The sequence below is a fragment of the Arvicanthis niloticus genome, chromosome 16, assembly GCF_011762505.2.
Source record: "Arvicanthis niloticus isolate mArvNil1 chromosome 16, mArvNil1.pat.X, whole genome shotgun sequence".
Lineage (NCBI taxonomy): Eukaryota > Metazoa > Chordata > Mammalia > Rodentia > Muridae > Arvicanthis > Arvicanthis niloticus.
The window spans coordinates 70,970,714-70,985,480 of record NC_047673.1 but is presented as its reverse complement, the minus strand read 5'-3'; the positions used below and the strand labels follow the sequence as shown (position 1 = coordinate 70,985,480).

General features: G+C 38.0%; 1 protein-coding gene across 6 annotated transcripts in view; it reads left to right on the top strand.

The window, feature by feature from the left end:
- Positions 1-14,767, top strand: part of Nvl (nuclear VCP like) — a 53,382-nt gene that overhangs the window by 10,750 nt on the left and 27,865 nt on the right. For all 6 annotated transcript variants that reach the window (XM_076914619.1, XM_034520671.2, XM_034520672.2 and 3 more), the window contains 6 exons: positions 2,521-2,653; positions 2,829-2,905; positions 3,663-3,797; positions 5,891-5,992; positions 8,342-8,459; positions 10,660-10,804. In XM_076914619.1, coding sequence (XP_076770734.1) covers positions 2,521-2,653; positions 2,829-2,905; positions 3,663-3,797; positions 5,891-5,992; positions 8,342-8,459; positions 10,660-10,804 — 710 coding nt within the window. The remainder of the gene's footprint in view (positions 1-2,520; positions 2,654-2,828; positions 2,906-3,662; positions 3,798-5,890; positions 5,993-8,341; positions 8,460-10,659; positions 10,805-14,767) is intronic.

The following is a 14,767-nucleotide window of genomic DNA, read 5'->3' as shown; positions in this document are numbered from 1 at the left end:
TTATGATTTGGTTACCCTGCTGTTTCTTGGTGTCATTGTTTGCCTGCTTCCCTTCCTCAGTGACAGCAAGTTCTTGCTGTATCTGTAACATTAAGCTAGCTAGCTAGTCTGTCTTCCCTACCCTACTAGCTTTTTCATTGAAATGTAAATTCAATACTTGGTTTTTGGAAAACCTCAAAATATATTTGAAACAATTAGATGTAGGGATTAACTTTTTCAAGTATAAATTTTGCAAAATCCAAGTCATATATTACCCCTGAAAATTTGTGTCCAAATTGGGATGTGCTATCAATTTTCAGTATATTTTGGCATGTGAAGAGTTAATTAAAAGCACAATATAAAATATCATTAGTGCTGGGCAGTGGTGGAAACCACCTTTAACCCTAGCACTTGGGAAGCAGAGGCAAGGCCAGCCTAGTCTATAGGGCAAGCTCGAGAACAGACAAGGCTACTTGTGGGTTCTTTTTCCTTCCACCCTTCTCCACCCTGTCAACCCCCTAACACTAGATAGGAAAGAAATAGGGATCAGAGGAAAGGGGCTTTATCATTAGACTGCTTCTTGCTGATTAGGGGCAACTGATTCCTTGGGGCAAGTTTGATCTTTGCCATCAGGGTATCTAATTTCTTCTTTCTTTGCACAGGATTACTTAACAAACCACAAACAGTAGCAAATAACCAATAACCCACCGTTTCTCTTTCTGGCCCTAGTGTTTATATGTTCTCTGAAAAGTGCCCAGAATTCCAAATGTCAACACTATCTTAAAAACTGCTGCTGGCAAAATCACACCTCTGTTAGAAAATAAGGCAAATCATAGTCAGCTGTTGTAGACAAACTGAAACAGCCCAGTATCCCACACCTAGCATTAAAACAAAAACATATTTCCATAGTATTTTTGTGTTTTTCAAAGAAAACAAAAATCCAAAATTATCAGCTACATCCTTGTCTCAAAAAAAAAAAAAATCTCATTAGCAACTTGTTTTTAGACATGTTGCAAGTTGCCTTGGAACTTGTCCTGTAGATTAAGCTGGCCTTAAATTTGAGGCAGTCCTACTTCTGCCTCCTGAGTGCTGGGATTCTGTATACCACTACCCCAGCTCATTAGTAACTTTTTGTATTAACTATGTTGAAAAAGTGTTTGGGATGTGTTAATTAAAATAAATTTATTGGTAGACGAGTGTGGCGCATTGGTCCGTTTAGTGCTTAGAATATAATAGTTTGCACCCAAGAAAAGTGATTATGAAATGCATTTTGTTCTCTACATTTAATTATGTGTATATTATTAGTGTACAATGGGGTGCACACATTAATATATAATTAGAATATATAAAATGTTTGACTTGTGATATATTTTTCCTGAACAGTGCTGCTATAATTAGTTTCTAAGCATCAAGCCTTGGTTTGGCGAATTCTTTCACATGTGCGTGCATGCGCATGTGCATGTTTATGTGCAAATGCATGTGTGGGGTAACATACCAGAATCAATGTCAGATGCCTTTTTCAATTGCTCTCTACCTTTTCTTTGAGAAAGAAAACTCAGCTGGTCAGTGGTGACTCATGCCTGCGTTTCAAGGCTAACCTGGTTTCAGAGTGAATTCCAGGACAGCCAGAGATACTGAGAGAAACCCTGTAACAACATCAACAGAATAAACCTAAATAAACCTAAAGCACACACGTAGAAGTAGATGTCTGTGATCTCAAAATATCTCACTAAATGTGGGGTTTTCTAGTTCTACTTTGCTGGCTGACCAACAAGCTATAGGGATCCTCTTGTTTTGCCTTGCCAGAACTGGCATTACAGACCTTCTCCATTGCACACACCTTCTCATGTATGAGTGGGGAGGGGTCTGCATTCAGACCTCATGATTTTATAATACTTTATAGACTGAGCCTTATTTATTTTGATTTTGAATTTTGAAATAGGGTCTTTTGTAGCCTAGTCCAACTTTGAAATTTTTATGTAGCTAAAAATGCCCTTCTGATTCTTCTGTTTTTACTCCAAAGTATTGGGGTTACAGGTTTTCCTTTTACGCTATTAGTGGGTCATTCCCCAGTATCTTTGTTTTAAGCTGTAAGTATGTAACTATCAAGAGCATTATTATAGCTGGGCGGTGGTGGAGCACGCCTTTAATCCCAGCACTTGGGAGGCAGAGGCAGGAGGATTTCTGAGTTCGAGGCCAGCCTGGTCTATAGAATGAGTTCCAGGACAGCCAGAACTACACAGAGAAACCCTGTCTCGAAAAACCAAAAAAAAAAAAAAAAAAGCACTATTATAATTGGTAAGAACCTGATGTTTATATATATATGCCTTAAGTCTTTTAGAAGAGATTAACTGGCAGACCCGAGAAAATATTATCAAATGAACAATCTAAGCTTTTAGGTTTCTGAAAGAAGGCAGCATCCTTGAGCAAAGAGATTGCTAGTAGTTAGCAATGCTGTAGCATAAATGGATATAGCTGTCTTTGAAAACCGTCTGTTAGCATTATCATTTTAAGTATAGAATTTTTATATTTTCTCCCCAGAATTTAAAAGACTCTTCTCTTCTGGAAAGTGATAAGAAAAGGAAAGGTAGGGCAAAGAGCAAAGGAAACAAAAGAAAGACAGAGGATCTTCAAGAAGTAGACGGAGAAATCGAAGCTGTTCTGCAGAAGAAAGGTGAGCTGTAGATAGCAGTGGTGTGTTTGCTTTGAGAGAGGGGTGACTATTTTGCGTTTTGTTTGAGAACTATTTGTGTGTAGAAAAACCTAATTGAAAACATTTTTTATCTATTGGTGCTTTAGTTGTATGTTTGTTTGGAAACACCTATCTTTTTATCTTTTTTGTTTAACAGCTAAAGCAAGGAGTACAGAGTTGCAGATTTCCAATGTGAAGTTTGAAGATGTTGGAGGCAATGATGCAACATTAAAAGTTAGTGCCAACTGAGAAATGGCATTACTTGAAATGCATATATTGTTAAACATTTACACTAAAAAGCCTACCTATTTTTAATTTAAATTAAAACATATCTTATGTATATAGGTGTTCTGCTTGCATGTATGTTTGCATACCTGTTGCATGCCTAGTGCCTTCAGGTTAGAAGAGGTCAGATTCACTGGAACTGGTGTTAACAGATGGTTGTGAGCCACCATGTAGATGTTAGGAAACGAACCCAGATGCTCTGTAAGAGCAGCCAGTGCTCTTCTTCACCCCTGGGCCACCTCTCCAGTCCTTTGGTTTTTACTGTGAAATAAGTATAGAAAAAAATACTGTGAAGGTGAGGTGAACAAACCTGACCCTTCAGGGTACCAAAAGAAAATGAAGCTTTCTGTCTTTTTACGTCTTTAGTTATAGTGTATGTGAAGTACATGCTTTGTAAGTTACAGTGTTCTGACAGTGCTAACATTAATGACATTAATAATGATCATGGCAGCTTTCTAGTGTCTTCTCTGTTACAGTCACTGTATTTTATGAGAGACACTTTTATAGCTTAGGCAATAGAAGCATGGAGATGTCACAGAAGTTATGTACATAGTGTGTGATGCTGGGATTCAGCTCAGGTCACAGCCTACGCCTGTCTGTCTTCTGTCTAGTATATTTTGGTGTTCAAAAAATGGGCATTTCATTATACATTGACTCTTTCTTTCTTGGGCTGAGGAAGATATCTTTTATGCTTGTTCCTTGACAGGAAGTCTGCAAGATGCTCATACACATGCGTCACCCAGAGGTATACCAGCACCTTGGCGTCGTGCCGCCTCGTGGTGTTCTCCTGCATGGGCCACCAGGCTGTGGGAAGACATTACTTGCACATGCAATAGCTGGGGTAAGGCTATTGGCTGCTGGATTTCTAGTTGTTGTTGTTTGTTTTTCTCTTTGGTCAATTCCAGCTAGACCTGGTATTTTTTTAGTAAGCAAATTTAATCGGTAAGAGATTCTCCTTCTTCCTCCTCTCCTTCTCTTTTTTCCTCCCCCATCATTTTCCTCATTGTCTTTTTGTTGTTTTGAGACAAGGGTTTCTGTTTGAACCTGGATCACACTTGATTTGGCTGGACCTGCAACCTAGCAAACTCCAGGGGTCATCCTTCACTCTGCCCGTGCTGGGGTTACAGATGTGGAGCTCACTGCCTGGCTTTTACATCAGCACTATTTCCAGACACAGGTTCTCAGGCTGCCCCGAACATTAGGCACATGGAGCCATCCCCGCCCCAGCTTCCTTCATTTACTTTTTCCTGCTGCTGCTTATGCTGGGGGTGGTGATGTTTAATGAATGCAGTTATTGTGTCTGTGACAAAATGGATCAGAAGCAAAACTGTAAAAACTCTTAAACATTTAGTTTACATTGTAGCTATTCTCTTATCTTAGTCATTCTTAAAATCAGCAAAACATGCAAAATAATGGTTTTTCTCTTAGAGCTAAATTTATTTAAAATTTCCACTGTTAAAATACCCTTCTAAAATAGTTTTTAAAAGATCAGTTAGATTTGTAGTACACACTTGAAAATCCAGTATTGCTTGGACTACAAGAGGATTGTAAGTTTAAAGCTATCCTTTAAACTTTGCATATTTCTTCTTGTATCAACCACACCTACCTCTGTACCCACAAACACTCACACACACAAAAAAAAAACCCCACTTATTTTGCAAAATAAAGAGCTAGCAGTCCTGATTTTGTCCTATCAAATTTTTTGGAAACTAATTTCATGATAAAGTGTAAAATAAAATAGTCCAAGGAACTTTAACTAGCAGGATAGCATATTATTCTAGTCATTAATAGAACAAACTTACTTTTTAAAGGCAACTTGATTTGTCTTTTTAAAAATAAATTTGTCTTATGGCCATTGCATAGCAGGCCATAAGATGCATTTTTGTGTTTGAGTAAATCCCTAGGTTTCTTTAAAGTTAGGGTTTCCCACTGTTTGCCAAACCAACCTTGAACCCAAAGCTTTAGTCTCCCAAGTGCTGATATTACAGGTATAAGTCACTACAACTGGTGAATAAATCCATAGACTTGTTTGTTTGTTTGTTTGTTTGAGACAGGGTTTCTCTCTGTAGCCCTGGCTGTCCTCGAACTCTCTCTTTAGACTATGCTAGTGTTGAACTCAGAGAACCAACTGCCTCTGCCTCCTGAGTGCAGGGAGGAAATCAAAGTTGTGCGCCATTACCACTCGGCTGATTTTTCTTTTTTAAATTGTTTATTGTATTATCTTTGTGAGTATTTTGCCTGCATGTATGTCTATGTACCATATGCATATCTGATGTCCATGGAAGTCAGAAGAGAACATAGGGTTCCCTGGAGCTGGAGTTATACACCATTATAAGCTGCCCTGTCAGTGCTTTTTTTTTTTTGTTGTTTTTGTTTTTGTTTTTTGTTTTTTTGAGACAGGGTTTCTCTGTGTCCTGGCTGTCCTGGAACTCACTCTGTAGACCAGGCTGGCCTCTAACTCAGAAATCCTCCTGCCTCTGCCTCCCAAGTGCTGGGATTAAAGGCGTGCGCCACCACCACCCTGCCCTGTCAGTGCTCTTAACTGCTGAGCTATCTCTCCATACTTTTAAATAGTGTTTGTCATTGGACTCACATACAGAAATGAAATTTCTTAGGAAATTGTAGAGTCTAGAAAGATGGCTCAGTGGGTAAAGTTGCTTTCCACGATGCTTGGTGACCCTCTATTGAAACAGGAAACAAAGGTGGAAAAAGAGAACTACCTTTGACAGGTTGTCTTCTGACCTCCATGTGTACACAATGGCACAAACATACCTGCACACATACATGAATGGATGCACAATAAATAATAAATGGTTTTTAGAAACTTTAAGAAAGAAACCTCCCTAGTTTTAGTGGGACAGATTAGATAAAAAGAATGTGGGGAACTTAAATTTTATTTAACCTTTGGTCATTCTTTTCTGTATTTGTACATAGGAACTTGACTTGCCGATTCTGAAAGTGGCTGCTCCAGAGATTGTGTCAGGAGTTTCTGGAGAGTCTGAGCAAAAGCTCAGAGATTTATTTGACCAGGCTGTGGTGAGTCAGCTATTGATTATACCTTGTTACCTGCTGTAAGCTTTCAGTAGAGTTTGCTTTTCTGACACTAGAATTCTTTATCCTGCTCACTGACCTTCCTTTTGTAAAAATGTCTAGTGGTAAATTTAAAGTGAATTTAGTGATATAGATTCTTGGTTATGTAATGTTTCATATGAAATGAAGTATATAGGTGACAAGCTTATAGTGACAAGCTTTGGGCTGTCATACCCAGAGTTAAGTGCTCAGAACATACTGTCCTGGAGATGCTTCATTTACTTTTTTTCTCCAGCTCATGTCTGAACAACTTGCAAACACCATTAGAATTATCATACTTAGAATTATGCAAGCACTGTAAGACTCAGGATCAGTGCTGTTTATATGATTAGAGGGGTGAAAAGAAAATTCTGAGAGAGAGAGACAGAGACAGAGACAGAGAGAGATTATACCTGTCTACAGGTACTGTTATACAATTTAGAAGAGGGTATTGGAATCCAGTTAAAGTTATATCTTCAGCATAGTATGGTAAATGTCTGCCTTTTCATTGTATAAATGTCTGCCTTCTCACTGAAAAAGTTGAGGACCAGTTCAGTGTTGTCACATAATGTGATGGGAAGAGACTTTTCCCCTCTATTTCGTAACAGTAACCTGTGATGATAAAATACCCAATTTTCATAGGGTCACTGAGCATTTAAATCAGAAGATTCATTATTTTTTTTTCAGATGGTGTGTTGTTATGTTGTCTAGCCTGCCTTAAATTCCTGACAACCAACCTTCTAACCTCAGTCTCCCAAGTGATTATAGGTATACAGCACCATGCCCAGTTAAAAGAATTATTTTAAACCCTTTAACATTGTATCTAGTACATAGCAAGAGTCCTGTTAATCATGACATTTGCACTTGAGCAGACATGAATCACCACTGAACTAAAACTAAAAAATGATAAGAAGTCTTTGTGTCACATTTCCTTCCTTACCTACTCCTTTCAGACAGGGTTTTATGTAACCCAGTGTGGACTCAAACTTCTTGTGTTACTGAGGATGACTTTGAACTGTTGATCCTCCTATTTCTACCCAAGTGTTGAAATTACAGTTGTATGCCACCATACTGGGTTTAATTTTATGTCTTTATTTGCACCTGAGGCTCATAATTGCTCATATACATAACCATTTTAACTACCCGAAGCTGATGTGAAATAAGGAGAAAAATGTGTTTTAGCAGAAATATTACTAAGTACTATATACTTATAGTAAGTATAAATTATAAGAGTGATTATTAATTTTTGAAAGTCTCACTGTTTAGTGTGGGGGGCTTTCTCATTCAGACCACCATGGAAATGTTTGTGTATATGGCAAACACAATGGCAAACGTGGATGCAAAGTGGCATATTTAGGTCCTGAGTTCAAGTCGATTTTCCCTGTAAAGCAGCACTAAGCAGCACTGCTGATGCGGGTGTTTTTACACCTTCATTTTCTGCACTCACTCCCTAATCCAAGTGGATAACAGAGCCTTGTCAGGCTAGGTAGGTGTTTTCTAACGTTACCCCTCTTTAGGCTAAGGTCTGATTATCATCACTTATTCTTTCCCACTGAGTTTTCCAGGTCAGTGACGAAAAATAATGGGTTTATTTTCTGAGACCTTTGCTCTGTACTTTTAATTTTGTTTCTGATCTAGCAATTGTAGGTGCTCTTTGCAAACATTGCCAAGAGGAAGATTTGGCCAAGAGCCAGTAGTGATGGGCCAAGTATCTGTTACTTGGGGTCATTTTGAACTGATAGTGTGTGACTTTTAGCACAATAAGTGTCACTATTTTGACAATGGAGTGACTAAGAAAGATTGGGATTATAAGTCTAGGTTTTTGTTTTTCACTTAATCCTTATTGTGTGTGTGTATGTGTGCAGACATGTTAGTCTCTTTGTTGCTGTTTGTCAATTTGAGTTAGAGTCTCAGTCTGGCTTAGAACTAGAAATGTTGCCTAGGAAATCCTTGAAGTCTTGTCTTGATCTTTCCAAGTGCCAGAATTCTTATTGGGTGCTACTATGCTTAGTTGAGAACTTTCAAATTGACTGCTTATATTATGTAGCATACAAGTATGCCTAATTACAGAACAGTTTCAGAAGACTATTTCATAAACCACAATCCTTTCTATTTAAGCATCTGGTTCTCTGATAACAGTCGGAAAGCATTATTGTGAATTGCCTTCTTCATGGTTATTCTGTTGGTGACTAAACCTTTTAGTTTTAAAAATCGAAAGAATACATAAACGTTATACACCAATATAGGGAATTTATTTTATAGTTTATATATATATATATATAATTTTTTTTTTTGGTTTGGTATTTTTATTTCTAGTCAAATGCACCATGTATTGTTTTCATTGATGAAATTGATGCAATTACCCCCAAAAGAGAAGTTGCTTCAAAAGATATGGAACGAAGAATCGTAGCCCAGCTTCTAACCTGCATGGATGGTAAATAATGAATTCATTTTAAGATAATGTATTTCTTAAAATAATGCAAGTCATACATGTATGTATGAACCACTTAAATAGTGAATCTCATAAAACAGGATTTTCCATTCATTTCAAATTCTACCGTTTATGTGTGTTTGTATGTATGTATGTGTGTTTGTATGTATGTATGTTTGTATGTGGGTGTATCTGTGTGTGAGTGTACATGTGTATGTGGGGAGGGAGGCCAGAGGTCAATCTCAGGTAGCATTCTTTAGGGACCACCATTAATTGAATTGGCTTGGTGCTTACTTACTGAATACGCTAGGCTAGCTGACCAGTGAGTTCCAGGGATCTGCCTGTCTCCACTTCCTCAGCACTGGATTACAAGTCTGCCACATTGAATGCATTTTTTTTTTTTTTTTTTTTAAATGTGGGTTTTGGGGATTGAATTCAGGATCTCATACTTGCATGTCAAGCACTCTTCTACCCGAGCTGTGTTCCAACTCTATAGTATTAAAATATGTGTGTACTCATGTAATGGTTTGCTTTTGCTGTGTATGATTTTCAGGGCTGCATAGTACCTACTGTTGGCCTTTAAGGATATCCTTAATAAGAAATGTTGAAGTTTTAATGCATTTATATTTACCTTTTAAGAAAATATTCTTACTTGTAGCCTGGCATGATGCCTTTAATCCCAGCACTCAGGAGGCAGAAGTAGACAGATCTCTGTGAATTCAAGTCTAGCCTGATCTACATAGTGAGCTCCAAGCCAGCCAGAGCTACAAAGTGAATCCCTGTCTCTATCCCCCTTCCACAAACAATTATTTTAAGTGTGTGTGTGCGCGCGCGCGTTTGTGGGGGTATATGTGAATGCAGAGCCTAAGAGACCTTAAGATCCCTCATGGTCATAGGTCAAGAAATAGCACGTGTTGTATTGTCATACTTCTGTAATGTATTATCCAGACACATCGGCTAGGACAGAATAATAGACATGCATTGTAGCTGGACTGGGTTACATAGTGATTTCAGGCCCAGCCTGGTCTACAGAGTGAGAACCTGTCTCAAAACAAAGTAAAAAAGGAAAGTTAATTTGAAATATTACATCACTAACTCTCCACACACACACACACACACACACACACACACACACACGTATGGCAAGTTTCTTACAGCTCCCAATTATAAATGACTTGTTGTACTTAACCTTTTCTGTCAGGGCTGAACTTGAGAGCTGGTATTGCTCTGTAAGCTATCTATTACTTGTGCCCGATGCTATTTTGCTATTTTTTTTCTGTCATGTTTTTGAAGCCTATATTCTAGAAAAGCTTTTCATCGATTCTTTCTAATCAGATAATATATCCATTAATAACATTGTACTTAGCATTTGAATACCATGTTATTCCTATGAGGCAGTATAACCTAGACTCTGTCCTATTTAATTCTAGTTCAGCTGATAGAACATTTACCAAAAATAAAACTGACAGAATATTTGTGAAAGACAAAATTTAAAACCTGTATTCTGCTCATTTCTAAAAATCTATTTCTTACGTAAGCTAGAGTGGCTGTTCCTTTTTTTTTTTTTCCTCATTTTTTTTTGAAACAAGAAGAGGCCATTGGCTCCCATTACAGGTGGTTGTGAGCCACCATGTGGTTGCTGGGAATTGAACTCAGGACCTCTGGAAGAGCAGTCAGGTGTTAACCGCTGAGACATCTCTGCAGCACTTGGGCCGTCCTTGTGGGACAGCATTGCTGTCTTCCCCAGGCCCCACTGCTGGGCTGTTCAGGTTATCTGGGCATGCCTAGCATGTGCCCCTGTGTGCTGTCACTCACTCATGCTGCTGCTCTCTGTAGAACTTCTGCCTCTGCTCATGGAAACCATACTAGTCCTTTAGGCTTTCCTGAGTGTTTTTTTCTGTGAAGCCACCATTGTCCCCTCTCTTGCTCTATTGCAGTACTTAGTTTATGCTAAATGTTATTAAACTTCTTGAAATATGTCTTACACTATGTTTTCTTATTCATACACTTTATAGTCCTCAGTAGATTGTGAATTGCTGTTAAGAAAGGCAGTCTTTATCTTCACACTTGTTACGTAAACAATGTTTATAAATATTTGTATATCAGAGTACACAAATTCTCTCCAATCTTTAAATCATTTGTATAAGCATTGCTGTCCTCAAATATCAGCTGTCTTGTTCTGTCTTCCACATCTGGTTCTTAGATCTAAATAACGTGGCAGCTACAGCTCGGGTCCTAGTTGTTGGTGCTACTAACCGGCCAGACTCATTGGATCCTGCTTTGAGACGTGCAGGAAGGTTTGACCGAGAAATCTGCTTGGGTATCCCAGATGAGGCATCGAGAAAAAGGTATATTCTTATAGAACAATGTTGTTTGTGTACCACTATGTGAGCTGAGTAACATGTTTTGAAAATAAGTGCTAAGAAATACCATGTAGTTGATGCTTGTTCTTTCTCTGTCTCTTGTCTCTTCATTGGGTTTTGTGTGTGTGTGTGTGTGTGTGTGTGTGTGTGTGTGTGTGTGTGTGTGTGTGTGTTGGGAATTGAACAGACCTCAAATGTGTTGGCAAACAACCTACCCTGAGCTCTTTCCCTTTTCTCTCTCAAATTGATTTGGAAAGAAAAACATAAACCAATGTTTAACAAAATAACTCAGTAGGGCATTTGTTTTAGTTTATCCAGTAACATTGTGTTTATTGATAGCTGTTTGTCTGATACTCTTAATGCCTTTGTTAATTGGCTCATCACCTTAAGGAGCCGTGTCTGTAGGTGTGGAGAAGTATTGTGCCATCTAGTCCATATACTAGTTAGGCCTGAGGATCACTGCACTAGTCTGCCCAAGGCCGTGGGTCTCATAAAAGATGATAATGAATGCTCTTCAGTGATTGATGCAGAAAGAGCAAGGAGCTGTATTAAGGAGTGTCTTAAGTGTATTAAGGAGTGTATTAAGATGTGCCCTTAAGGGCTGGAGAGATGGCTCAGTGGTTAAGAGCACTGATTACTCTTCCAGAGGTTCTGAGTTCAATTCCCAGTAACCACATGGTGGCTCACAACCATCTGTAATGGGGTCCGATGCCCTCTTCTGGTGTGTCTGAAGACAGTGACAGTATACATGTATAAATTAAAAACAAACAAACAAACAAACAAAAAAAACAACTACTTAACTGTCCAGCTGATACTAACCAAAATAACTTAAAAAAAAAAAAAAAAGAAGAAGATGTGCCATTTAAGGTAGTAGAGTAGAAATCTCGTGAATTAATGTTGTGAACTACCACATTTTCAATTTTTTTGTGGTAATTGTGATACTAAAATCACATAATCACTAGTCACCTTTAGGATGAGTGATGAATAATGAAAGGAAATGGCTGCTTGAGAGGGAAGGGAAGAAGTGAGGGTGGATGGAGAAGATGGTCAGCTTTAGGTCTGTGCCATCATTTCCTTCTTCCCAGTGTTTGATGTCACCTCATTTTTCTAAAAAATTACTATTATTTGACATGAGTTATTTGTATAGATTAATTATATTCATACGTATTCTTTAAATAACTTATCAAAATTTCTTTACTAATACTTTAATACAACCAGCAAAATAATATTGATCTTACTCATTTATTTATGAAATACAAAGCAGCTGAGCAAAGTGGTATATGTCTATAATCTCAACTTCAGTACAGAAAGTTATCCCATGGTAAGTTATCCCTTAAGTCAAGCTTTAGTTTTACACAAAAATAACTTAGAAGGTAATTTACTTTATGTGTAAAAATATTTTAAAGAATTACTTATTTTATATATAGTATTACTTTGTCACTGTCTTCAGACACACCAGAAGAGGGCATTGGATCCCATTACAGATGGTTGTGAGCCACCATGTGGTTACTGGGAATTGAACTCAGGACCTCTCTGGAAGAGTAGTTAGTGTTCTTAACTGCTGAGCCATTTCTCCAGCCCCTTATGTTAATGATGTTATTAGTGATGCTTTAAGACTTGTGAAAATTAACTTAATGTAACTTAGCACAATGTCTTGACACAGAAAAACACAGCACCGTGCTGGGGGTTGCACCCAAGGCTTGCACTGGCTAGTATCTTCTTTTTCACTGAACTTTGCCCTAGCCCTAGAAAAGAAGTTTTAAGGTAACTTGATGCTTTATTTTTTTTTCTTAAACATATTTTTAGAAAGATATTATTTAATGTTTATGAGTATTTTGCTTGCATGTATGTCTGTGCATCATGTATGTGCCTGATGCCCATGGAGATCAGAAAGAGGGTATTAGATCTACTGGAATGTGGAGTTACAGACAGTTGTGAATTGCCATTGGATGCTGGGAATCAAACCTGGCTCCTCTGCAAAAGCAGTTTACATACCACTGCAGCATCTCTCTATACAACCCTGCTTTTGCTTTACAAGAAATTTCTTTTTTTTCTTTCTGTTTTTTTTTTTTTTTGTTGTTGTTGTTGTTTTTTTCGAGACAGGGTTTCTCTGTGTAGCCCTGGCTTGTCCTGGAACTCACTCTGTAGACCAGGATGGCCTCGAACTCAGAAATCCGCCTGCCTCTGCCTCCCAAGTGCTGGGATTAAAGGCGTGCGCCACCACTGCCCGGCAAGAAATTTCTATCGTACATTAAAAAAGACCTGTTTTAAGTTTTTTTTTTTTTTTTTTTTTTTTTTTAGAATAATAATATTTTCTGAGAAGTCCATTCATGCATATAATATGTTTTGATCATATTTACTCCCACTCCTAGCTCAAACTTCTTGCATATACATCCCTTTCTGCCCCATCGCCTTCCAACTTCATGTTCTCTGGTTTGTTTTTGGTTTTATTTAAATAAAAGCCCAGAGTCTGTGCTTCCCATATATTCAAGCAAGGTTTGGGACCATTCACTAGAGCAGGATCAACCTACCAGGAGCCATACATACACTTAAAAGAAAACCAACTCTCCTTCCTTCAAGAACCCATCAATTGTCAATATTTCAAGAATAGGAAGTCATTGTCCCTTTCCCTGTCATTGTTACAAAACAAAACACCTTAAAAACGACATGCCCTAAACAATTCACTTTGTTGTTACTCGTCATTTCTGTGAATTAACAGTTTAGAAAGGTCTGAGTAAACCAGGTGGTTCTATCTTGTGGTGTCATGTTGGTGTCAAGTAGCTTCAGTAGCTGAAGCAAGAGCATGAGGCAGGAGGTAGGCTTAGGTTATGGGTATATTTGTGTCTGTGTAAAATATATAAACATATATATAATATATATAATGTATATTATGTATCTACACACACACACAAACACAAAATCATCTCTCCTTTTTCTTGTCTAGCTTCAAACTTCTTTGGGACAGTTTGAGCTTCTTCATAGCCACATAGGTCTTCAGTCAGAGGCTTTCTGCAAATAAGCTTGGCCAACATTGCTTTTTAAACCTAGCTTTAGAAGTCACAAAATATTAAAATCACTATACTAGATAGTTTTGTCATTAAGGTTGGCCCAATTTCAAAGAAAAGATACACTGAATCTTCCAATAAGAGAAGGGTCATGAATCTTTGGGTGTATTTTAAAGCTGTTCCAATTATGGAACTTCACGTATTTATTCCATAGTGTCAGCAATTACCAAACAGTTTCAACCTTTCTGGACTGCCAAAAAGATGTGTCATTTTGATGTTATAGCTTCTGATAGTTTTTCTTACGATGTGTCCTGGCTAGTTTTATGTAATCTGAAAGGAGGGAACCTCAATTAAGAAAATGCCTGTGTAATATCTGGCTGTAAGGCATTTTCTTAATTAGTAATTGATGAGGGAGGACACAGCCCATGGAGGGTAGTAGTGCCTCCCTTGAGCTGGTGGTCCTGGGTTCTGTTTTAAGCAGGCTGAGCAGACCTATGAGAACCACGCCAGTGAGCAGCACCCTTCCATGGTGCTGTCAGCTCCTATCTCCAGGACCCTGCTCTGTTATACATCATGTCCTGACTTCTTTCAATGAAGAACAGTAGTATAAGAACTGTGGAAATATATGCTAAATAAACCCTTCCCTCTTCAAGTTTCTTTTGTCATGGTATTTCTTCACAGAAATAGTAACCCTGACTAGGGCACTGTGATACCACAATGTCCATGGTCATTTCTATTTTTTGTGCTAGACCTGAAGTTAAGACTTGCTCTTCTAAGGACTGTTTATTCTTTTAATGGCAAGTGGTATTAGTGTTCAAGTCTGAGTACTGGGGATGGATCTTACTCTGAGTTTAGTCAGTTTTATATAGGCCATCAGTAAACACAGCTAGGAAATACACATTCATAAATGTATGAAATATGTATTTAATAAAATTTATAGTGG